Below are 24,136 nucleotides of genomic sequence, written 5' to 3'. Positions count from 1 at the left end.
TGTTTTTCTCTCCAGTGGATATATTCTTTCTCTTCTACAGTGCTCCCTACGTCTTTTTGCATGCCTCTCTCTCTCTCTCTCTCTCTCTCTCTCTCTCTCTCTCTCTCTCTCTCTCTCTCTCTCCCTCCTTCTCTGATGGTTTCTTTGGTTCAAATCATGTTGCTTACTGTCCTTGCAACTGTTTTCCGCTGTAGATGCTTCTTCATGCAGCCTTGCTTCAAGTGAGCGTGTGCACAAAAGCAGTGCGGCTGGGCCTGGCACCGCTCTCTCATCTCTTGCTCTCAGACAAAAGGGTGGGTAATGCATGCCTCCTCCTAGGAGCACCAGGAGACTTACTACCGAGACGGGCTTCGTCTCATCCACTGCTCAATGATCTATGTAGTTTTCCTATCGGTATGGATTGGAATACGTAGGTTTCGTTAGGTTGACTACAGTACTTTGGCATAGTGAAATCTGGCCGAGCGGATTGGAAGGCTAAGGTGTCAGTGGTTTCTTTGTCATGTTCCCTGTGCTTCATAACATGGACTTTAACCCCCCCCCCCCCCCCATTTTTTTCTCTCCCTCATGTTATTTCTGCTTTTCTTGTCACTTTTAATTTTCAGGCATCATATTTATATTTAATGTAATGTTTTCCCCCTCTCTTGACAGTTGAAATTCAAAACTCTTGAGCTTTGTGGGAGGCTCATAAATTGAGTAATCATTAATCTGTTATGACATTCAGGTGAGCGAGGAAATGTCACAGCTCGATCAATGTCTCCAGCAAGCAAACACCATCAGGAAGGCCGCACAACTAAAGCTGACAGCCGCTCCAACCGCATCGCTGACCAGGGCAAAATCAAGGCCATTGACGGCCTGTCTGCCAGCGAGGCTCTGATCCTCAAATCGGACACAGGCAAATTGCGCTCCGACTCACACAGTCGCTCTCATTCACCCAACCACAACACCCTACAGGCCCTAAAGGCTGATGGGAAAAACTCAGGCCTCCGGTCCGAGTCTCCAAATCCAGGTTCGCGTTCTTCTTCGCCCAAACAGAAGACGGTCATCTCGGGCAGATCAAGTCCCTCTAACAGCAGTTCCCCACGCTCCTCCTCTCCACATGATAAGAACCTGCCAATGAAAGTCTGTCCCTCCTCAAAGGCTCATCTAGACCCTCCTCGTGAGAGATCCAAATCTGACTCCTATACTCTGGACCCTGATGTTTTGAGAAAGAAAAAAATACCCCTGACAGAGCCACTGAGAGGCAGGTCTACTTCTCCCAAACAGAAACACCCATTAAAGGAGGCTAAAGGGGGAAGCAGCAATTCTGAAAACTGTTCCCCATCTCCTCATGTTGTCCAGGAGAACCTCCACAGTGAAGTAATAGAAGTATGCTCTTCCATTGCCCTGCTGTCCAGCGATGAAGCCAATGATGAAAATGCAGACCTGCTTAATGCCGAAGAGGGCTCTTCCAAAGTACATTTCAGCATTGGAAAGGCCCCTGTCAAGGAGGAATTAGAAAGCCGTTCCTCACCTAAAGTTAGCCGCAAGACCTCAAGCAGGCACGTGCGCCCTAAAAAGGACAAATCGGGGCCACTCTTTAAGGGTGAGAATGTTCGCCATGCTGAGCCTGCCAAGCAGGCCATGTCACCTTCCGTGGCTGAATGTGCCCGTGCTGTTTTTGCAGCCTTCCTGTGGCATGAGGGCATTGTTCATGATGCCATGGCCTGCTCCTCCTTCCTAAAGTTCAACCCTGAACTAACCAAAGAGCATGCACCTATTCGCAACTCACTCAGCTGCCAGCAGAGCCTCGATGAGAAGGAAAGCAAGCTGAAAAACCGTCACTCACTTGAGATCTCCTCTGCTCTCAACATGTTTAACATATCACCTCATGGTCCTGACATCTCCAAGATGGGCAGCATCAATAAGAACAAGGTTCTCTCCATGCTTAAAGAGCCACCTTTGCCTGAGAAGTGTGAGGATGGGAAAGGGGATCAGGCCTCTTATGAGGTGACCAGCCACTCTACATTGAGGTCAAAGTCTCTCCTGCCTCTCACTCTCCAACACCTTGTAGCTTTTTGGGAGGACATCTCTATGGCAACTATCAAAGCTGCCACACAGAACATGATCTTCCCCAGCCCTGGTTCTAGTGCGATCCTGAAAAAGAAGGAGAGTGAGAAAGATAGCAAGAAGGCAAAGAAGGAGAAGAAAAAGAAGGAGAAAGCAGAGGTTCGCCCCAGAGGGAACCTCTTTGGGGAAATGGCACAGCTGGCCATGGGAGGCCCAGAGAAAGACACAATCTGTGAGCTGTGTGGAGAGTCTCATCCCTACCCTGTTACCTACCACATGAGGCAGGCCCATCCAGGTACATAGTTGACTTTTTATTCAGTTGAACTTGGGAACGTTTGCACATAATTGTTAGAAGTCTTGAATAGAGATGTGAGGAGTGGTTTTTTTTCTTTTTTTTGGTCCACTATTCTTTCAGGCTGTGGACGTTATGCTGGAGGTCAAGGCTATAATAGCATCGGTCACTTCTGTGGGGGATGGGCTGGGAACTGCGGAGATGGCGGCATAGGAGGGAGTACCTGGTATCTGGTTTGTGACCGCTGCAGAGAGAAGTACCTGAGAGAGAAACAAACCGCAGCTAGAGAAAAGGTAGAACTTTTACTTTTTTTGAATCTGCTTTCTCTCACACACATTTGATATTGCACAAGTGCAGTTTGTTTTGCATTTTATTCTCTTTAGTATTAATTGTGAATTAAAATGTACCACTGTGTGCGTTTGCTGTGTGGATCAGGTAAAGCAGTCCAGGAAGAAGCCTTTGCAAGTGAAAACTCCTCGAGCACTTCCCACTATGGAGGCGCACCAGGTGATCCGTGCCAATGCCCTGTTCCTGTTATCGCTGAGCAGTGCAGCCGAACCAAGCCTCCTGTGCCACCACCCACCCAAACCATTCCACACACACCTACCTAGCCTGAAGGAGGGAGTTTCTGAAGAGCTGCCAAATAAAATTGGCTGCCTGTATCTGCAAACCCTGGCTCGGTACATCCAGCACGATTATCTTTGCTGTCCTATTATTAGCTAGTCAAATAGGGTGCAGAGACAACCTGAAAATCTAACACTTAATATGCTTAAATTACTTTGAATGATAATGTCAAAGTCACTCCACAGACTTGTTAAAATGTTTATCGTGCCCCGTTTCAGTCAACATACAGAGAATTTTGGAGGCTACCAGGATGAAAACCTGTTCCAGGATGAGATGCGCTATTTGAGATCAACATCAGTCCCAGCTCCTTATATCTCTGTCACACCTGATGCTTGTCCCAATGTCTTTGAGGAACCAGAGAGTAACATGAAGTCCATGCCACCTAGGTAACAGCACCTTTCTTCTTCATTACTGCTTCTTCATTCAGCCAGGGTGAACATTTCTGCCTCAACAAGTGAAATTATTGTTGAATAAATCACGTATTGTTTTGGTAGCCTGGAGACAAGTCCCATCACGGACAGTGACACAGCCAAACGGACAGTGTTCCAGCGCTCTTACTCCGTGGTCGCTTCCGAGTATGACAAACAGCATTCGTGTTCTCCAGCCCGAGTGAAGGCAGTGCCCAGACGGAGGGTACACAGTGGGGATGCAGGTACTGCTACTACTTACTGCCACATCTACAGTATTGTTTTCACTGACCTTAAAGTTCTAATGTTTGTTTACATTCTGAAGTTTGTTTTATACCACGGCACTTTTGAATTCTCAAATTTTTTTGGCCAGAAGGCTTTTATTTTTTTTTTCCTTAATATAGGGGCATTTACACTACTCTGACAGTAGTGACAATCGCAGGTGTATGTTAATGTTCTGCTTCGACTGTATTTTATAGTAGCAGCTTATACAGAGACGTGTATGGAGGATGCTCACATCATCTAAGACTAAAAAATGGATTTGAAAACATGTTATTTAACAAAGAACAAGGTTTATGTTGAAGTTTTTGCTAATTAGACATTTATTTGGCATTTTTGGAAGGCGTCTCCAGTGGCAGCACTTTAACCCCTTCACTGCCCTTGGACAAGCCACGTACGTCATGACATCTTTGACCGCTGTGTCTTATGACGTACGCTACTCGTCAAAAACACCTCCTTTTATCACTTTTACTTCACAGCGGCACATTACCGTGAGTTGGCCTAGTGGTTAGCGTGTCCGCCTCTCAATCGGGAGATCGCGAGTTCTATTCACAGTCGGGCCTTACCAAAGACCATCATAAAAATGGTACCCAGTTACTTGGTGTACGTTGTGTTTTCAAGTACTAGTAATTCATGATTATGGACAAGACCTGTTTTTTTTTTTATGTTTTTGAAGTTGTTTTTGATTACTAAAGTTATTTTTACTCAGGGGCGTCGTGGCTCAGGTGGATAAGGCGCCATACCATAAATCCGGGGACCCGGGTTCGATTCCGGCCCGAGGTCATTTCCCGATCCCTCTCTGTCTCTCCCTCCCGCTCATTTCCTGTCTCTACACTGTCCTATCCAATAATAAAGGTGAAAAAAGCCCAAAAAAATATCTTCTAAAAAAAAAAAAGGTTTTTTTTTACTCTACAACAGTGTTTTTTGTGATTTTTCTATACAAATATTAAAAATATAAAGTTCTGAACAAGTTAGAGAAAGATTATCAAAATATCCCAATTTTGACCTATTTTTTCTTATATGCCCGGCACATTACAATTAATTATGGGTGGCAACCGAGGGGTTAATTGTCGGAGGCTACTGTTACTATAAGTTTTCCACCACAGCAAAATTTAAGAATGAAGGACTTTGTGCCTTGCAGTTTCTTGGTAACATGACAAGCTGCGTTTTCTGTATTGAATAACTTTCAGGAGAAAATAACCTTTTTGGCTGTTCATCTTTAATTTAAAAAAAAGTTAAAAAAAAAAAGGACTGCTGTGGTATAAGAGAAATGAAACATGTCCGGACATACAGTACTATTATTAGAAAATAATGAACCTTGCGGGTGGTAATCAGACTTGCATTGAGATGCATCACACCAGTAACTGTGATTATTTTCCTATAACTGTACACCCTGTTGTGTTTTAGTCCTTCCTTAATAACAATTAGTCCCATAGGCCAAACCTAGATGAGTGCTTAATTGAAGACAGGAGCACTTGTTTGAGCAACCAGTAAAGCCGACAACAAAAGACTCAGACAGTACTAGTACCAGTAGTATATATTATATGCAACCAGTGCCTAATTCATGACTGAAATCTAGGCCGTTATCACTTAACTCTAGTTTGTTAATGATAAAAACGGACATTTCTCACTTCACTAATATTCTTTATGCATTTAGATTTTATGATTTAGCCCTGTGATGACCTGGCGACTTGTCCAGGGTGTACCCCGCCTTTCGCCCGTAGTCAGCTGGGATAGGCTCCAGCTTGCCTGCGAACTCATTTCATGTGTAGCCAAAAATATCCACAAACCTTTGACTGACGGTGTATATTATAGTGTCATCAGTTGTCATTTGATGTAAAAGGTTTTGTTAATGCTTTCTAGTTTGTGATTGCCTTTTTCTGTTTAGTATACAATTCTGTATCCCTGCATTCTGATTCACATTCTATAGATGTTGCTCTTGATGCACAAGGTGTTGCATGTATTTATGTTCTCTATAGAAGTGGGCTCCTCCCTCCTGAGACACCCCTCTCCTGAGCTATCTCGACTAATCTCAGCACATGGCTCCCTGAGTAAAGGGGAAAGGAATTTCCAGTGGCCCGTGCTGGCCTTTGTCATTCAGCACCATGATTTAGAGGGTCTTGAGGTGGCCATGAAGCATGCTCTGCGCAAATCGGCTTGCAGAGTTTTTGCTATGGAGGTTAGTGATGAGAAGAAGAAACCTTTATATGTCACATATATACATTAGACCACAGTGAAATTCTTTCTCTGCATTTAACCCATCTGAAACGGTCAACACGCATGCACACAAGTGAGCAGTGAACACACATACCCGCAGCTGTGCTGCAACACCCGAATAGCAGTTGGGGGTCAGCTACGGTGCTCGAGGGCACTACAACCATGGAAAGTGCTGTTCATTCACTCCCCCATCCACAGGTTTTCCTACTGGTACAAGGGAATTGAACCAGTGACCGTTTGGTCCCAAAGCTGCTTCTCTAACATTTTAGGCCATGACTGTCCCATAAAAATATAATGTATATGAGGATTGCATAATTATACCGTATAACCTCTAATGAACGCCCCCTCCCTAATTAACGCCCCCCCCCCCCCCCCCCCCCCCATATTTCAGAAAAAAAAAATTCAAAATTTAAAAAACTAACAGTCTAAACAGTTTTACATACCCCAGGTTTTCTATCCAAGTCCAGTATCCAAATCGAATACCGTTTTTACGACTTTTAGGTTAAAACTCGCAGTGTAGGATTTGTGTTTTTCAACGCGTGTCCATCTTTACGATTAGAAACAGAATGATCAGATCAAATTATCTGGGAGGCGCGTGACTTCTGCAAAAAGGGAGCTTTATGCAAAGTGAGTGACGTAACAGTGGTCGGCGAAAAGATCAAAGGTGTCAAGCCAGCTGACACGCGAGCTATAGCTGGGCTGTTTCTTCGCCGAATGAACACCTGCATTACCGTATACACTCCAGTAAGCGCCCCAAATAATAAAAAAATACATTTTTAAAAACACTTAATTCGACAACTTTTCACCTAGAAAACGTATGAAAGTTAGGGAAAATTAGTCAGGCAGTTATGTTAGGGTTTGAAAAATTCGATCAACTGTGATTTTTTTTTTTTACCCCTAATAAACACCCCCCTTTTGAAAAATGTAACGCCCCGAGGGCGTTCATTAGAGGTTATATGGTATTATATAATAATTATACATTGGGGAAGCCATGGCCTAATGGTTAGAGAAGCAGCCTTGGGACTGAAAGGTTGCTGGTTTGATTCCCTGGACCAGCAGGAATGGCTGAAGTGTCCTTGAGCAAGACGCCTAACCCCCAAACGCTTCATAGGTTGCTCTGGGTATGTTGTATGTCGCTCTGAATAAGAGCATCTGCTAAATACCTGTTATGTTATACAATTACATATGATGTAACTAAAATGTACAGTGTATATAAAAAGTCTACGCACCCCTGTTAAAATAGCAGGTTTCTGTGATGTAAAAAATAAAGACGAAGGTAAATCACGTTGGACCTTTCCCCCCACGTTTAATATGACATAGCATCTAACTGCTTGTAATACAGCACTCGCTCCTTTTGGGTAAGAGTCTAACAACTTGGCACATTTTGTTTTGGAATTTATATTCCACTCTTCCTTGCAAAACTGCTCCAGATCAGAGTGAAACCAGATCTGACATGATTTATCTTGTTTTTAACAGGGATGTGTAAACTTTTTCATATCTATTATATTGTCATATTAATGCAATTGAATTCATAATAAAGACTCTGTTTTCTCATTAGGCATTTAATTGGCTGCTGTGCAATGTGATTCAAACCACCTCTCTCCATGATATCCTCTGGCATTTTGTGGCTTCTCTAACACCATCTCCATGTGAGCCTGAGGAGGAAGAAGAGGATGAAAACAAAGGCAATAAAGACCCTGTGGAGCAGGTCAGGCTGCCCTGCACAAATATCACTCGCACTTACATTTTTCCAGCATAGTCAAATTTTCCTACCGTTTGAATGCTGCCTGATCTGTTTCACTACAGGAGAAAGATTTGGGGGTGTGTGAGCATCCACTCTCTGACATAGTCATCGCTGGAGAGGCAGCTCACCCTCTCCCCCACACCTTCCACAGACTTCTCCAGACCATCTCTGACCTGATGATGTCATTACCTGGTGGCAGTTCCCTTCAACAAATGGCCCTCAGGTAAGTGAACCACTGCAATTTCGTGCTACACAGGCACCTATGTTTATGTTGTGTGTGACTAAAATCCTGAAACTTCAAACAGGTGCTGGAGCCTCAAATTCAAACAGTCGGACCATCAGTTTCTGCACCAGAGTAACGTGTTCCATCACATCAACAACATCCTGTCCAAATCGGATGATGGCGACAGCGAAGAAAGCTTTAACATTAGCGTGCAATCAGGATATGAAGCCATCAGCCAGGTTGTAACAAAAAAAAAAAGCATTTTTTTTTTTTTTTTTGTAATATTCTTGCAACCTCAGGCTTTATGCTTTATGCATTTCTGCAGAGCCAAGTGTATTTGTATGTAATACCTTCAAGAGTTGTATTTGCCATATCACATGATGTGAATAAGTTGGGGGCTTTTTTTCGCGGTCCGGTTTCCATCAAATCCTGCGCTCTGATTGGCTGGCGAGCGTGTCCGTATCCTACGTTACAGACCCCGGTTATGGACCTCTGGCGACTCGTTCGTTCACAACAACAAAAAACATAGTAGCATTTTTTTTGTCAATATTTATCTTTTATTTATAAGTATCAAAAATCTTATAAATTTTTGCCAGCATTTCTCAGGAGAATAGCATTAATTTTACAGCATGGATAGCGATAACAACAGTGTTCAAGTTCAAGTCAACTTTATTGTCAATAATGCCATATGTGCAGGACATACAGAGAATTGAAATTGTGTTTCCCTCTTATCCGTGGTGCAAACAGGAATAAACATGAAATATAAAATATAGGTACAAGATATAAACTTTAAAAAACTTTAAAAAAAAAAAAAACAAACAAAAAAAAGGGGGGGTATATTTACACACACAAGCTAAAGCTATCTAAGAAAAGGCAGTGGCAATCCAGAAAGTATAAATATGGCAAATGTGGCAGTGTGAACAGAATTAACGGTATAACAGGGCTCTACATTAACTTTTGAAACCACTTGTCCTGTCGGGCAAGTTGGAAGGCAATTTACTTGTCCGAATGTGAAGTTGATTTGTCCGAAGAAATAATTGAGAAAAAAAATCCCACAAATAAACTATTTGTAACCCGACAATCTTTATTGCATTTGTTGCATTTGCATCACACCACTTGTGGCTTGTACTCTTGCCATGAGACACTAGAATGTCTCGCCTACATGAAGCTGTACCTTTAAACATGCTGCTCGAGACATCAGCATAAGTAGGATGCGATATGCACAGAGAACATGGCATTCCATCTCCGGTGTCTTGGACCCATTCAAATTCATCCTTCCAAGAATTGAGAAATTTCCACTCTCTCTTGCTGTCATAGTTCTGCTGTGATTGTTTCCTCTTCTTTTCAGCACCAGATGCCTCGGATTCACTAGACTTCTTTGTGAAGCCGAACTTCAGGAGGGACATTTTCTAAATATAAAAATTTTTATAATGAACACCATCAACAACAATTCAAAGATTTGGAAATTACCACATACCATATACAGTTGAATAATGATCCCGCCAACAGAAATGTCAACAAATCCACGTGTATGACACGATTAAAACCAATCATAAACGACCGTTTACTTTTCAGCTCAAATACACGAAGCGGTATTGGCCGGTTTCGCAAGTGGAATATTCAGTCCCCCCAGGATTTCACGGGCCTTTTTTGTGATTGTTGCGGGCTAAAATGTCTGATGTTGCGGGGGGGGTTTCCAAAAAATTGCGATGAAAATTGCAGTGTTTTTTAGGTTTTTGTTGCGATTACATTGCGGGAGGAAGTGAAAGTTGCGAGAAATTGTTGCGATTTTCTCTTTTTGTGATTAAAATTGAGTGATTATGTTAAATGTTAAGTTATTACTGAAAAACTATTGATTAAAAAAACAGACAGTGAGAAATTGTCCTATAAACATCTTTACCAATATAAAAGATTACCAGGACTACAAAAATGCAGAAAAATAGGCTTTACTTATCCAAATGCTCCTGTTGGTTCAAAAGTTAAAGTGCAGAGAACCTCACAGCACAACATGAAGTTACCTTAAAATATAATATAAATGCCTCAGCTTTCATGTAAGAAAAAAAAAACTATTAATACTAGTACTGTGTGCAGGCAGTCTCTCCTGAAGACTAAATTAAACAATAATTATAAACTAACAAAATAAATGGCTCAGGCTTCATAGAAGAAAAAAAAACAATTTGAACAGAATCTCACAGTATGATGCTGAAGCTGCCTAAACAATGGAAAATAAAATACCATTTTGGCAAAAATGTTGGCATCCATTAATTTCTTGTATTAAGTAAAAAATAATGTAAAGTGCACACAGTCCTTCACTGTAAACGTAACACACTTTCAGTAACAGAATTTAAGCCTATATAAACACTGACTCGCGCATGCTGCTTCTCTTGAACGTATACACGGAAGTAAGGCGGAAGGTAGTTTGTCGACGTCACCTCAAGACGACGCCAACGATTGGTCAAATTTGCGGGAAAGTTGCGGTGATTGGATATAATTGCAACACCGCCCTGAATTCGCGGAGATTGGTTGAATTTGCATTGATGTTGCAAATCGCAACATCGCGAAATCCTGTAGGGTCTGAATATTGCGCATGCGCACATCACTTTTTCCGAATAGAAACATCCAGCGATTCATCAAAACAATATGTCGAGTGAGATGCTTCGGAAATCATGTGAATAAACTGATAAATTTGACATGTAACCCGAATATCAGCGTATTTTGGCACTTGTCCAATAGGACAAGTAACTGAGACGATGAACTTGTCCGACATAAAGTATCACTTGTCCCGGACAAGCGTTAATGTCGAGCCCTGTATAAATTTAAATGTGACGAATGACAATATAAACAGAATGAACAATGTAAACGGGAACAGCAGTCTGACAGTATAGTACGGCAGTATAGCACGATATAAACAGAATTATCAGTATAAATAAATATAAATATGGCAGTATGAGCAGAATTTACAGTGTAAGTATCAATATGGCAGATATGACGGTATAAACAGTGTAGCAATAAAGTCTATCAAAGATAAGATGTATAAAGTGCAAACAGTGTTGTAAACAGTTTTTTATATAGTGCAATTAACTTGAAAAAAACCCACAGCGAAAGCAAGTTTTACTACCCTGAGGAAGAAGAAATAAAAGAAAACATTTCAGGAGAAAGCTAAAAACCTGTAACTGTTGCTAACGCCGAGCAAAAACATGGCTGAATCCTGAATGACTCAATTTTGTATAAATAGGGGACTACATAGGTGGCAAAATGTAGTTTTTTTTTTTTTTTTTTTTTTCCTGCTATGGAAGTGCACTTGTATGCCAAGGAGGAAGCCATTTGCATTAGAGCCGTGAATGAGGATTCAAAATGGCGGCTCGGCTCGGTTTTCCCTTTTGGGCGCTCGTTTTCTGTTAGAATTTGGTAAAGAAAAAAATAAATGTATTATTTAGATTAACTGGTGACTCTAAATTGACCGAAGGTGTGAATGTGAGTGTGAATGGTTGTCTGTGTCTATGTGTCAGCCCTGTGATGACCTGGCGACTTGTCCAGGGTGTACCCCGCCTCTCGCCTGTAGTCAGCTGGGATGGGCTCCAGCTTGCTTGCAACCCTGTGGAACAGGATAAAGCGGCTATTATTTACCAGCTTAAGGTCGGTCCATATGGTGAAATATCGTGACCTCGGCCTTGAATACTGACCTCGGCCCAGAGGGCCTCGCTCAGTACTTTCAAGGCCTCGGTCACGGTATTTCATGATACGGACCTCCCAGCTGGTAAATCACATGTATTTATTTTTTTCGCGGCCCAAATCCTGCACTCTGATTGGCTGGCGAGCAGGTCCGTATCCTATGGTACGGACCCCGGTTATGGACCTCTGGCGACTCGCTCGTTCACAACAACAAACATAGTAGCATTTTTTGTCAACATTTATCTTTTTTTTATACGATTTATTTATAAGATTATCAAAAATCTTATAAATTTTTGCCAGCATTTCTCAGGAGAATAGCATTAATTTTACAGCATGGATAGCGATAAAGACAGTGTTCACAGCGAAAGCGAGTTTTACTACCCTGAGGAAGAAGAAATAAAAGAAAACATTTCAGGAGAAAGCTAAAAACCTGTAATTTGCTAACACCGAGCAAAAACATGGCTGAATCCTGAATGACTCAATTTTGTATAAATAGGGCACTACATAGGCGGCAAAATGTAGTTTTTCCTGCCATGGAAGTGCACTTGTATACCGAGGAGGAAGCCATTTGCATTACAGCCGTGAATGAGGATTCAAAATGGCGGCTCGGCTCGGTTTTCCCTTTCGGGAGCTCTCGTTTTCTGTTAGAATTTGGTAAAGAAAAAAATAAATATATTATTTACCAGCTTAAGGTCGGTCCGTATGGTGAAATACCGTGACCTCGGCCTTGAATACTGACCTCGGCCCAGAGGGCCTCGCTCAGTACTTTCAAGACCTCGGTCATGGTATTTCATGATACGGACCTCCCAGCTGGTAAATAACATATATGTATTTTCAACATGAAGAGAAATCTATTAATAATCCGGTAATGAATCTTATACTGTTTACATTGTACATGTAGTAACCTGTTTCTCTGAATGCAGGAGCTGTGTATGGTAACCTGTTTGAAGGACTTGACCAGTGTGATGGACATAAAAACATCCAGCCGGCCTGCTATGATTGGCAGCCTGACAGATGGTTCTACTGAGACATTCTGGGAGTCAGGGGACGAGGACAAGAACAAGACAAAGAGCATCACCATCAGCTGTGTGAAAGGCATCAATGCCACTTATGTGTCTGTGCATGTAGATAACTCCCGTGACATTGGAGTGAGTTGGGACTGGAGAGCATTGATGGTTATTATCAGCATATAGATAATGAATTGTTCAGTGATCAGTTTTGTAACAAAAATGCCTGTTCTTTCCAAATCCTTTAGAACAAAGTCACATCAATTACATTTCTCTGTGGAAAGGCAGTGGAAGACCTCTGCAGAATCAGACAGGTAAATCTGATCTATCCCTGCACATTAGGAACCTTCCTGGTATAATACCTGTGCAGAAATCTTTCACTGTTTTTGAAGGAGTCTACTTTTAAACAAATTCCACCAAGGCCATAAGCTGTATCTCCAACTCTGTTACTGTGATAAGCAAAGCACTGGTCTCGTATTGTTATGGTTTTATTAACAGCAGAGCTTCATGTGAAAGCCAGTCTGCTATCTGATGGGTTTTGAAGGCCTGTTTATTCAGTGGAATCTTTGTCGTGTCAGATTGACCTCGACTCGAGGCACATGGGCTGGGTGACCAGCGAGCTACCTGGTGGGGACCACCATGTGATTAAGATCGAGATGAAGGGTCCTGAGAACACACTGAGGGTGAGGCAGGTTAAGGTGCTTGGCTGGAAGGAGGGCGAGACCATCAAGATAGCAGGGCAAATCTCAGCCAGCATGGCCCAGCAAAAGAACTGTGAAGCAGAAACTCTTCGTGTATTCCGTCTCATCACCTCACAGGTTAGTGAAATTCTGTTTCATACTGATACAGTATTGTGTGGTGAAATTAATGTAAAAAAAAAATCAACAATTGGGCTTAAAATGGATTCGTTTTTTATACCGAAGGCAATATTTTTGTGTGTAGGTGTTTGGAAAGCTGATTTGTGGGGATGCCGAGCCTACTCCAGAGCAGGAGGAGAAGAACCTGCTGTCATCTCCAGAGGGTGAAGACAAGGTAAGCATAAAAGATCGCCATAACCATAGGCAACAGACATTTGAGATTACATTAAAGAAACAGCCCTGTGATGACCTGGCGACTTGTCCAGGGTGTACCCTAGCCTGGGCCCGCCCATCCTAAGCGTGACGCAACACGAGGGCCTGTTGCGAGCTTAGTCTGGCCAGGCAAGCTATCTACAGCTCTTCCAAGCTCCCGAAAAATCGGGAACCAATCAACTTTGAGCATCTCCAACGGCCCTGGGTAGAGGCGTGTTCAAGGCACTGACATAGTAGAACTGCGACCGGAAGCCATAGATTGTTTACAGAATCTATGCCGGAAGCGCTTCATTCACGAATGCTGTATTGAGAGCATTCAACGGGAAGTTCTCATTGAAAACGGAGCAAAGCGCAGCCCTGGAGGTATTTATTGAAAGGAAGGACGTTTTCGCCTTGCTTCCGACTGGCTTCGGTAAGAGTTTAATAATAGGATGTCTACGGTTTAATCTACCAGTTAGCCCCATCGCGTCACATACGTCAGAGGAAAGAGTGATGTGATTGGTTTAAGCTTCGTCACAGCCTTTTCTGGCTTCGATCAGTAGCAAACTGAGGCATTTCAGGGAGGCGGGTCAACCACGGGCTCTGGGAAACGGTTGGGCTTAATATCTTGGCCAGACCAATAGCTCGGAGAGCTTTGAAGTCGCGTTAGCCAGACTAGGTGTACCCCGCCTTTCGCCCGTAGTCAGCTGGGATAGGCTCCAGCTTGCCTGCAACCCTGTAGGACAAGATAAAGCGGCTAGAGATGATGAGATGAGATTAAAGAAACACCCAGGATGCATTTGTTAATGGTTTCTTGTGAACATCATTTGTAGGCACCATCTGATGCTGATTTAAAGGAACACATGGTTGGGATCATATTCAGCAGGAGCAAGCTCACCAATTTGCAGAAACAGGTACGGCATGATGAAAGATGAGCCATAAAACTGCTTTACACAGCTGCATCTATGGTCATGCATGAAGAAAGTGTTTATTCTTACTTGTGAGCTAGAATCTAAGATCTTGTCGGAGCAGTATTTATTTTATATGATGTACTCAAGCCGCACAACTAATCAGAATATGAAGTAATATTATAACTAGTAGACCAACTTCCCCAATGTTTTGTAAAAGAGCTACCTGCAGCTGAGCACAAGAATAATATCTGGTTGGACTAATCAGCATTATGAGATTGCATACAGTGATGCCTGTTTACATTAATCTGATAGCCAAAATGGACATCTGTATTATATTTTACTAACCTAGGGAGAAGAATCCGAGACAAATAAATCACATTTCTCATGCGTGACTTTTTTGAGACGGCTGTACTTAGAGACACATTCTGAATTTTTGTAAGATGGGCTTTATACCACAAAGAAAAAAATGCTACATCTTTGGGGGTTTTTTTTGGTGCATCCTTAGGTATGTGCGCACATAGTGCAGGCGATACGCATGGAGGCTACGCGTGTGCGTGAGGAGTGGGAGCATGCCATCTCTAGTAAAGAAAATGCCAACTCGCAGCCCAGTGATGATGATGCCTCCTCAGATGCATACTGTTTTGAATTGCTGTCAATGGTCCTAGCCTTGAGTGGTTCCAACGTAGGCAGACAGTACTTGGCCCAGCAACTCACCCTGCTACAGGATCTGTTCTCCTTACTCCATACAGCCTCACCACGCGTGCAAAGACAGGTGTGTATGAGAAGCCATTGGTATGGTACAGTAGTACATGCGTTTTTGTTCTTTTCTCCCACTCAGCACTGAAGCAAGCCGCTGCTAGTATTCTGATTTAATCGTTGATTTTGATCACCCAGGTGACCTCACTGCTCAGACGTGTCCTTCCTGAGGTGACTCCTGTGCGCTTGGCCAGTGTAATCGGTGTGAAGGCTTTGCCACCTGCAGATATCAGTGACATCATCCACTCAACAGAGAAAGGTGACTGGAACAAGCTGGGAATTCTGGACATGTTCCTGGGATGTATTGCCAAAGCCCTTACAGTACAACTCAAAGCCAAGGGCACCACCATTGCTGGTATAGCAGGCATGGCAGCAGCCAAAGGTGTCACAACAGTTACATTGCCCATGATTTTCAACTCAAGGTGAGCTCAATATGGCATATCTGAAAAACGATAAAATATGAATTGATTCATGCTTCAGTAAGCTAAATGTGCCTTTTCCTTTCTGAATAGTTACATCCGGCGAGGTGAGAGTCACTGGTGGATGAAAGGCTCAACACCACCTCAGATCGCTGAGATCATTATCAAGCTGGTTAAGGACATGGCTGCTGTAAGAACTCCCTAAAATCCTTTAGGCTCATTTCCAGTCTGTGATTGTATCGGTTTCACATGCGTTTCCTCATCAGCCATACCTTATCCTCTCTAGGGTCATCTCTCAGACGCCTGGTCCAGAGTAACCAAGAACGCCATTGCTGAGACCATTATTGCTCTCACTAAGATGGAGGAGGAGCACCGCTCACCAGTGCGCTGCATTGCCACCACACGGGTATGACTAAGCCTTTCATCATTCAGCACAAGCAGGTCAGCTAAGCCACTTCATCACAAACCAGGTCACTGAGTCATCAGGCATGGGCTTAAAGGAGTTCTCTGGCTCACTGCACATATGTCCTAAAAACCAAAATATCCAGATAAATATATCTGCATAGGTTTTCTTGTATATGCTTTACTGTACATTATAGAACAGCATTATGAATATGAAAAATACCTGCTGTATTGTTTCTGCGCAGCTCTGGCTGGCTCTTGCCTCTCTGTGTGTGCTGGATCAAGATCATGTGGACCGGCTGTCCTCAGGCCGCTGGATGGGCAAAGATGGCCAGCAGAAACAGATGGTAAAGCACCATACATTTTAACAGCTCTCAGAGATGCAGTAGAAGTGAAAAACACGTCCTGCTTACTTCACTGTTAAAACACTCTCCAATCCCTTTTTTTTTTCTCTCCACAGCCTATGTGTGACAATCATGACGATGGTGAGACTGCAGCCATCATCTTGTGTAATGTGTGTGGAAACCTGTGTACCGACTGTGACCGTTTTCTTCATCTGCACCGCCGCACCCGCTCCCACCAGAGACAGGTAAACTCCCATTTCCATGACTGGGGAGGAAGAAGAAGCAGCAAATCCATAGAAATTCTCCTAATCAGGACAAATTTAAAGGGATTTCATACAGATGAGTTGATTTAATTTGTCTGTCTTTTAAAGATTTTTTTTTGGGGGGGGGCTTTTTTCACCTTTATTGGATAGGATGTCCTATCCAATAAAGGTGAAAAAAGCCCCAGGGATCCCAGAAGTCCGCTATTTAGCGGAATTCCGCTATTTTTCTAGCCAAAGTGGTGGTGGTGGTTTTTTTTTTTTTTTTTAATCTCTTGTATATCCGTTAAAAATATGTTTGTTTAAGTAAAATGACCAGCAGAATACGTTCTGATTTGGTTTGCTTGTTTAGCGATGTTTTTTTGTCAGCTTCATTTGTTCTCGTTGACATTCAGGAACACTCGGAAGTTAAATTGATGTAAATACCGCGAGACTGTACGCGATAGAATGAGAAAACAATATGGCTGCGCCCATTTGCTAGAAAATGTGTTTTAACTCCGTTCGTGCTTTTGTTTCTAATGCGTTGAACTTAATTCAGTATGCAGGGCTGTGAAATTTCTGCGGATTCTGTCGCGAAAAAATCTTCACAAAACGTCTATTTTTGCATTAAAAATCATTGGGGGGGGGTCTAGTCGGTTTTAATCGCCTTGCACGAGACCGGCGGCTCAATACAGCCGGACTCACGGAGTTTTATGCCAGCTGAGCGTGGAACACGTCTTGACTGCGACTCAGGAGCAGTGTTGCCAGATTGGGCGGTTTCAAGTGCATTTTGGTGAGTTTTGAACATATTTTGGGCTGGAAAACGTCAGCAGTATCTGGCAACACTGCTCAGGAGTGCATGACAGAGCTAAAAATAGCTATTGCGTGACCTGGCACCGCGTACGTGAATTTTGTACTTACAGGGTGCAAGATCAGACATAGTTAAGATGCCATCAAAAAGGAAAGCTAAGGAGGTGTTTGAGAGAGATGCAAAGAGGGCTAGAAAAGAACACAGACAGACTGAAGGAAAAGATGAAAAAGAACAAGTTTGCAAAACTGAAAGAGATGGTGTTAAAGAAAAGAAAATGAAAAGACTTTCATTAGATGCTTTTTGACAGACTATGAACATTTTGTAAATAGCTTTAATAGAGGAATGCAAATACTATAGAACTAATAACTAATAGCCTTACTGAAAGATGAATTGAAAGAAATAGCTGGGAGTGATGCAAAGAGGAACAGAAGGAGCCAGAAGTAAAAGAAAAGATGTAAATAATATATTAGATAAGAAACATTAATTTTTTTAAACTTTTGCTCTGTAGACAAGAGACATTGTGACAGATTCTTGGAAAAAAACAGGACATAATACAAGAATTAAGTGTAATTTGGAAGACAACAGGTATCTCTCACTTAAATATTGAGCATGATTTTTCACAAAGTCATTTTGAAAGGCCCATCAAAGTTTTCTTTTATTAACATTTCTTTAAATTATTTACACATTTTTTTTACTTTTATTTTGATTAAGAGATAAAATACATAGGCACTTATTAGATATTTCAAGGTATTTTACATGGATCTTTCATTTTAAAAGAGAAAACTGTTGATAGGTATTTTATATGGCAAAATGAAGACCAAGACTAGTCAAATATTTACTTGTTGAGATCAATTTTTTACTTGCAGGAAATGCTCAGAATACACCATATAACACCTAAAATGGCTTGGTGTCTGGGGCCCTGCGGGCCCCAGACCCCCGGCTTATGCTGGGGGGCTGTGCCCCCCAGACCCCTCCTTTTCCTCACATTTCTTATTTACAATTTTACAGCCCTGAATATGTCGTGGAAAAAAGACATCGTCCATAAAAGAGATAGCGGAACAGTGTCCGGGTTAGAAGAAGTACATTCTTCAAAGCTACATTTTCATCTAATTTTTATAAATAACAAATTTTTTTTGCCACTTATGTCATTGATTATAAAATATGGCATCAAATAGATACACATTATTGTTAAATTCTGTTGCTTTTCTATGTTAAATCTATGTAAAAAATGTGTTCTATAGCATCTTTAAATGTTAAAATCTCAACAGCTTCAGGGGGCTTGCAGCCCCCTTGACCCCTGCTGATAGTTTCTTACATTCCTCTATTTTTTTCAATTACTGTTGGGATCCCTGAGTGTAGAGACAGGAAATGAGTGGGAGAGAGATGGGGAGGGATCGGGAAATGACCTCGGTTCGGAATCAAACCCGGGTCCCCGGATTTATGGTATGGTGCCTTATCCACCTGAGCCACAACGCCCCCAATTTGTCTGTCCTTAAAAAAAAAAAAAATCATATCAGCTAATAATGATTTTCCTTTTTCCATGACAAACAACAAATTAATTGAAAAATTAAATAAAGGCACAAAAAACCTGAAATTTTGTTAGTTGTAGCTTCAGAGCTCAAGATGACAATCTACATCCCCCAAAATAAATATACTACTAATAAGTCAGTGTTGATGAGTTTGAGACCGTCAAACAGTAAATAGTAAATAATAAAAATGCAGTAAACAGTGCTAATTGAAAACTAGCAGCATGTTATAAAGCATTGTTTTATGCTCAATTATTAACATATTTACATTTTTTATATTAATTATATATTGCATTTTTAATGGGCTAAACTTGCCACTCACACGAACTGTGTTTGTGCATTTGTGAGACCGTTGATCGTATTGTTTGCAGGTGTTTAAGGAAGAAGAGGAAGCCATTAAGGTTGATCTCCATGAAGGCTGTGGAAGAACCAAACTCTTCTGGCTTATGGCACTGGCTGACTCGAAGACCATGAAGGCCATGGTGGAGTTCAGGGAGCACACAGGTAACGTCTCCCTACACCTCTTGTTACTTTATGTTGTGTTTGTAGAAATTGACCAAAAGAGTGTCCATTTCTTATTATTCATGGACATTCCTTTGTGGCCTTAAGTGACCGGCTCATGTGTTTCAGGTAAACCTGCTTCAAGCAGTTCAGATGCCTGCCGCTTCTGTGGCACCAGGAATGGCACGGAGTTGTCTGCAGTGGGGAGCGTGTGCTCAGACCCAGACTGTCAGGTAAAATCTGAGCACTTCTCACAAGATAATAAATGCACATTGCCATGCTAGTATTTGTCAAATACAGTAAGTAGCATGTCATTAGCAACATGACCACAGTTTGTCTGTGATTGTTGCGCGTGTGTGTAGGAGTATGCAAAGTTGGCCTGCAGTAAGACTCATGTGTGTGGTCACCCTTGTGGCGGGGTAAAGAATGAGGAGCTGTGCTTGCCCTGCCTGCACGGCTGTGACAAGAACACCGGCTGTCTGAAACAGGATGCTGATGACATGTGCATGATCTGTTTCACTGAGGCTCTGTCTGCTGCTCCCGCCATCCAGGTACTGCACCATGGGACAAGTGGTTATTTCAGTATTCATATTGTAAAGTGGACACTCGGTATGACCTGTCGATCCTTCTCTCTTTATTCTCAGTTGGACTGCAGCCATGTTTTCCATCTTCAGTGTACACGTAGAGTCCTGGAAAACCGCTGGCTGGGGCCCAGGATAACCTTTGGTTTCATGGCCTGTCCAATCTGTAAGGTATGTAATCACGCCAAGCGGAGTGTCATGGTTTGCATGAAGAGCAAATTTTCTTTGACGGTGTACTTTACTAATTCCCAACATTTATTGATGATCTTGCATGTTTTCTGTTCCCAGAACAAAATTAACCACTCTGTGATCAAAGATCTGCTGGATCCAATTAAAGAGCTCTATGAAGATGTGAGAAGAAAAGCTTTAATGAGACTGGAATATGAAGGGCTGCACAAGAGTGAGGCCATCACCATGTCCGGGGCTCGATTTTACAATGACCCTGCTGGATTTGCTATGAATAGATATGCTTACTACGTTTGCTATAAGTGCAAAAAGGTTAGCTCCACAAGATTTGTTTAGTAGCTTACAATATAAAATTAGTATTTTAATGAAAACTGTCTCTCATTTAATGTTGCATTGTTGTCAGTGAATGGCTAATTCAATAACATAGCAGAATGCAGCTGACTGATAATGAGAAAAGAATAAATACCACCTTATTTTAAGTTGGAAAAGAGGATAATTTTGTGAGCAAAAACAGGTGTGAGGTCAAGCAGAACAGATCTTGTATTATGTGAAGGCTAAGTGTGCTGAAATCGAATTAAGAAGAACAGCTTTATTCATCACACGCTTGTGAAATTCCTCTCTGGATTTAACCCATCTGAAGCAGTGAACACACACACACGTGAGCAATGAGCGCGCACACATACCCAGAGCAGTGGGCAGCCATGCTAACAGCGCCCGGGGAGCAGTTGGGGGTTAGGTGCCTCGCTCAAGGGCACTTCATCCCAAAGCCGTCCCATATTAACCTAACCGCGTGTCTTTGAACACTAATGCCATCTGTTCAAGTTCATGTTTTGAAGTGTGGAAACCAGCCCCTGAAGTTGTCTCAGAATGAGATCTGTTGATTTTTCGCAGGCTTATTTTGGTGGAGAAGCACGCTGTGACGCAGAGGCAGGACAGGGAGACGATTATGACCCCAGTGAGCTCATCTGTGGTGCATGCTCAGATGTGTCCAGGGCACAGGTAAGTAAAAAAATGATTCAGATAGAAGTGTGTGTACACATGCACTTTTTTATTCAGGGAGGATGGATAGCAGCTGTGAAGAAACTTGTACGAAGAAGATTCTTCATTTTCTTTTCACTTTCGCAGATGTGCTCCAAACATGGAACAGACTTTCTTGAGTATAAATGCCGTTACTGCTGTTCTGTTGCGGTGTTTTTCTGCTTTGGGACCACACACTTCTGCAATGCCTGTCATGATGACTTCCAGAGAATGACCAGTATCCCCAAAGAAGAGCTGCCTCATTGCCCTGCTGGTAAATTTAAATTCCTTTAAAATGTACACTAAATTTAATTTAATTACATTTTGAGTTATGAAATATGTGTCTTTGACAGGCCCTAAGGGTAAACAGCTGGAGGGGAGTGAGTGTCCCCTGCATGTTGTGCATCCTCCAACTGGGGAGGAATTTGCACTGGGCTGTGGTGTGTGCAGAAATGCTCATACCTTCTAAATTTCTGGGTCCTATGTAAGTTGCTGTTCGAGTCCCTGTTTTATGTGCAACGGCAGACTCCTGCTTCAGCCCAGTCTGAGAGGAATGTCTGGATACCTGGCTTTGAGAAAGCAGTGATGCAGCACCGTGCTTTGAGATTCTGCCTCTCTCTCAGCAGACCCTGAAGAACCCAGGAAAATGTAAAACTGTGGAGAAAAAAAAAAAACCTTGTGACGTGTCTGCATGCAGCCGTTGTAACCCTCGGCTCCCTTAAACGTTGCTCACCACCTGATCACTGAAGTGTACCAGTTTGGAAACTGACTCTTTTTTTCTTAATCCTGTACAGTATTCTCTGTTGAGTGCATTATGGCTTAGCAGAAAAGACTTCAGTTCAGATTATATATGTGGACTGTCAAGAATGTTATGATGGCAGGAAAATAGTGTACGATTTATCTAATCTTGTATATAATGATAATATCCAAAATAGGTGTATTCAGATGTTGCTACTCTACACTTCAGTTTTGTTTAATATTCTGGGTTTTGTTTTGAGCCAGAACTTTTAATGAAGTGCAATACTGGGTGTGCCTCCTATCTTGCAGCTGTAAACATGGGGAATGTATGTCAATAAAGCAACTGTACATTTTTATACAGTAATACACGCTGCTGTGTTTTCACCTGGCAAATATAGCATCATCTGTGTGCTCAGAAATCTTTGATGGGCCTACATCTGTCACGTGTGGGGGTTAACAGGAACCCTTTCAACTCTGCGATTATATAATGTGGTACAAAACCATTTTCTGTCTTTTTAAAACCATAAAAGGTGAGTAAGTTCTATTATTGTATTGTGAAAATAGAACACCAAAATCTTTGGGATGGGGCCAGTCTACACACCTAAAAAGATTAGACATTGTGAACCTTTTGGAAGTGTGAGAATGTGTGCAAGTGTGATAAACAGCTGCTGTAAAAGAAAATAATGCTACCTGTAAATCTGCTCTGTATTGTCTGTGGTGGATAGAGTTGGGTGGTAATAAACCAGATCCTCTGTTCTGCAAGGTACATTACAAATGTGTCGTTGTCGTCGTTTTTTTTTTTTTTTCTCTCTCTCCTGAAATAATTAACTTTGGCACTTGCACGTGTTTACAATATTTTAACATCACAGAGTGAAATTACCAAAGAAGTTTACATTGGTAGCCAGAATATATGATTTAAACTAATACAATAGTGTAAGAGAGCATGATTTATGCAACTGAATAATGGTAGTGTTCATCATTTGACCTGGGGATGTACTACACCATCCACAGTCCTAAAGTTTGTTCCACTAATCAAAGACTTCATCATAGGAATACTAACCACTCTAAACTTTGCTTTCCAACCTGCTTCACCATAGTTGCTCTGTTAGGGAGGAGGAAAAGATTGTGCTCGGTACTGTAAAACATTTTAACCCAAATCCACCCACATGGTCACCTTGTAGTTGGTCCACCTTGGCCGGCTTAAACATTTTTTTTTTTTAAATAAAATAAAAATGGGATACCGGTATGTCATCAGCAGTGACCAGTCATGATGTTGAATAGGAAGACAAAAACTAGCCAAAAAAATATTCTATCTACCAGTCACCTTTATTATGAAACCATTGGACTTGTCTTCAAAGGCATTTCGAAGAATGAATAAGTAAGTAATCCAGTTATTACGTATACAACTGCTACTAATAGGCTGCACAAATCTACAGTCTGGGCTGGAAAGAAGCCAGCCTCACCCTCTGCTTCATCTCTTCCATTACAGCATTGTACTTGGTTTCAACAAAAGAAAAATTAGAAGCCTTTGTCACATGTATACTTAACCACAGTGAAATTCCTCCTCTGCATTTGACCCATCTGAAGCAGTGAATACACGCATGCACACAAATGAGCAATGAGCGTGCACACATACCCAGAGCAGTAGGCAGCTAAGTTACAGCACCTGGGGAGCAGTTGGGGGTTAGGTGCCTTGCTCAAGGGCACTTCAGCCATGATACAGAGGGAAGGAAAAGTGCTGTTCATTCACTCAACTCCCCTCACATTTTTACTGCCGGTCCTGGGAATCAAACCAGCAACCCTTTGGGCCTAAGGCTGCTTCTCTAATATTCAGGCCATTATCCATGTTTCATAAATTACATTTTATATTTATTTAGTTGTGCATTTCGTTTAAAAGAAGAAATATTTGTATGCCCCACTATGCATGAGATTTGTATTAACTACTTAAATACTAAGGGCCCATATGGTCTCCATATATAAAGATTTTCGGAACAACCCACTTTAACCCAAATGAGCCTCAGTATTAGTATTAATCATTCATGTTCAGTAAGTGCTTTATTCTTCTCAGAGCAGAGTTGGATCCTGAGCCTCTGCCAGAAAGACTGGGCCTTGGACAATTTAGCTGTCACCTACCGTGTAATGATT

The 24,136-nt window shown here is 41.9% G+C and overlaps 1 protein-coding gene across 9 annotated transcripts in view; it reads left to right on the top strand.

Annotated features, from left to right (window-relative positions):
- The window catches only part of mycbp2 (MYC binding protein 2), a 134,275-nt gene extending 111,509 nt beyond the window's left edge, over positions 1-22,766 (top strand). For all 9 annotated transcript variants that reach the window (XM_060929884.1, XM_060929889.1, XM_060929881.1 and 6 more), the window contains 28 exons: positions 722-2,341; positions 2,462-2,631; positions 2,774-3,018; positions 3,181-3,348; positions 3,457-3,614; positions 5,628-5,827; positions 7,424-7,573; positions 7,672-7,832; positions 7,915-8,071; positions 12,428-12,652; positions 12,760-12,825; positions 13,090-13,329; positions 13,454-13,543; positions 14,394-14,474; positions 14,977-15,243; positions 15,366-15,649; positions 15,740-15,836; positions 15,933-16,052; positions 16,294-16,395; positions 16,509-16,637; positions 19,340-19,472; positions 19,599-19,702; positions 19,832-20,020; positions 20,114-20,221; positions 20,339-20,548; positions 21,128-21,235; positions 21,362-21,527; positions 21,607-22,766. In XM_060929884.1, the coding sequence (XP_060785867.1) occupies positions 722-2,341; positions 2,462-2,631; positions 2,774-3,018; positions 3,181-3,348; positions 3,457-3,614; positions 5,628-5,827; positions 7,424-7,573; positions 7,672-7,832; positions 7,915-8,071; positions 12,428-12,652; positions 12,760-12,825; positions 13,090-13,329; positions 13,454-13,543; positions 14,394-14,474; positions 14,977-15,243; positions 15,366-15,649; positions 15,740-15,836; positions 15,933-16,052; positions 16,294-16,395; positions 16,509-16,637; positions 19,340-19,472; positions 19,599-19,702; positions 19,832-20,020; positions 20,114-20,221; positions 20,339-20,548; positions 21,128-21,235; positions 21,362-21,527; positions 21,607-21,722 (5,864 nt within the window). In that variant the 3' untranslated portion in view covers positions 21,723-22,766. The remainder of the gene's footprint in view (positions 1-721; positions 2,342-2,461; positions 2,632-2,773; positions 3,019-3,180; positions 3,349-3,456; positions 3,615-5,627; positions 5,828-7,423; positions 7,574-7,671; positions 7,833-7,914; positions 8,072-12,427; positions 12,653-12,759; positions 12,826-13,089; positions 13,330-13,453; positions 13,544-14,393; positions 14,475-14,976; positions 15,244-15,365; positions 15,650-15,739; positions 15,837-15,932; positions 16,053-16,293; positions 16,396-16,508; positions 16,638-19,339; positions 19,473-19,598; positions 19,703-19,831; positions 20,021-20,113; positions 20,222-20,338; positions 20,549-21,127; positions 21,236-21,361; positions 21,528-21,606) is intronic.
- The last annotated feature ends 1,370 nt before the right edge of the window (positions 22,767-24,136 follow it).

The sequence above is a fragment of the Neoarius graeffei genome, chromosome 9, assembly GCF_027579695.1.
Source record: "Neoarius graeffei isolate fNeoGra1 chromosome 9, fNeoGra1.pri, whole genome shotgun sequence".
Classification (NCBI taxonomy): Eukaryota; Metazoa; Chordata; class Actinopteri; order Siluriformes; family Ariidae; genus Neoarius; species Neoarius graeffei.
This window is presented reverse-complemented; position numbering and strand designations above follow the sequence as displayed.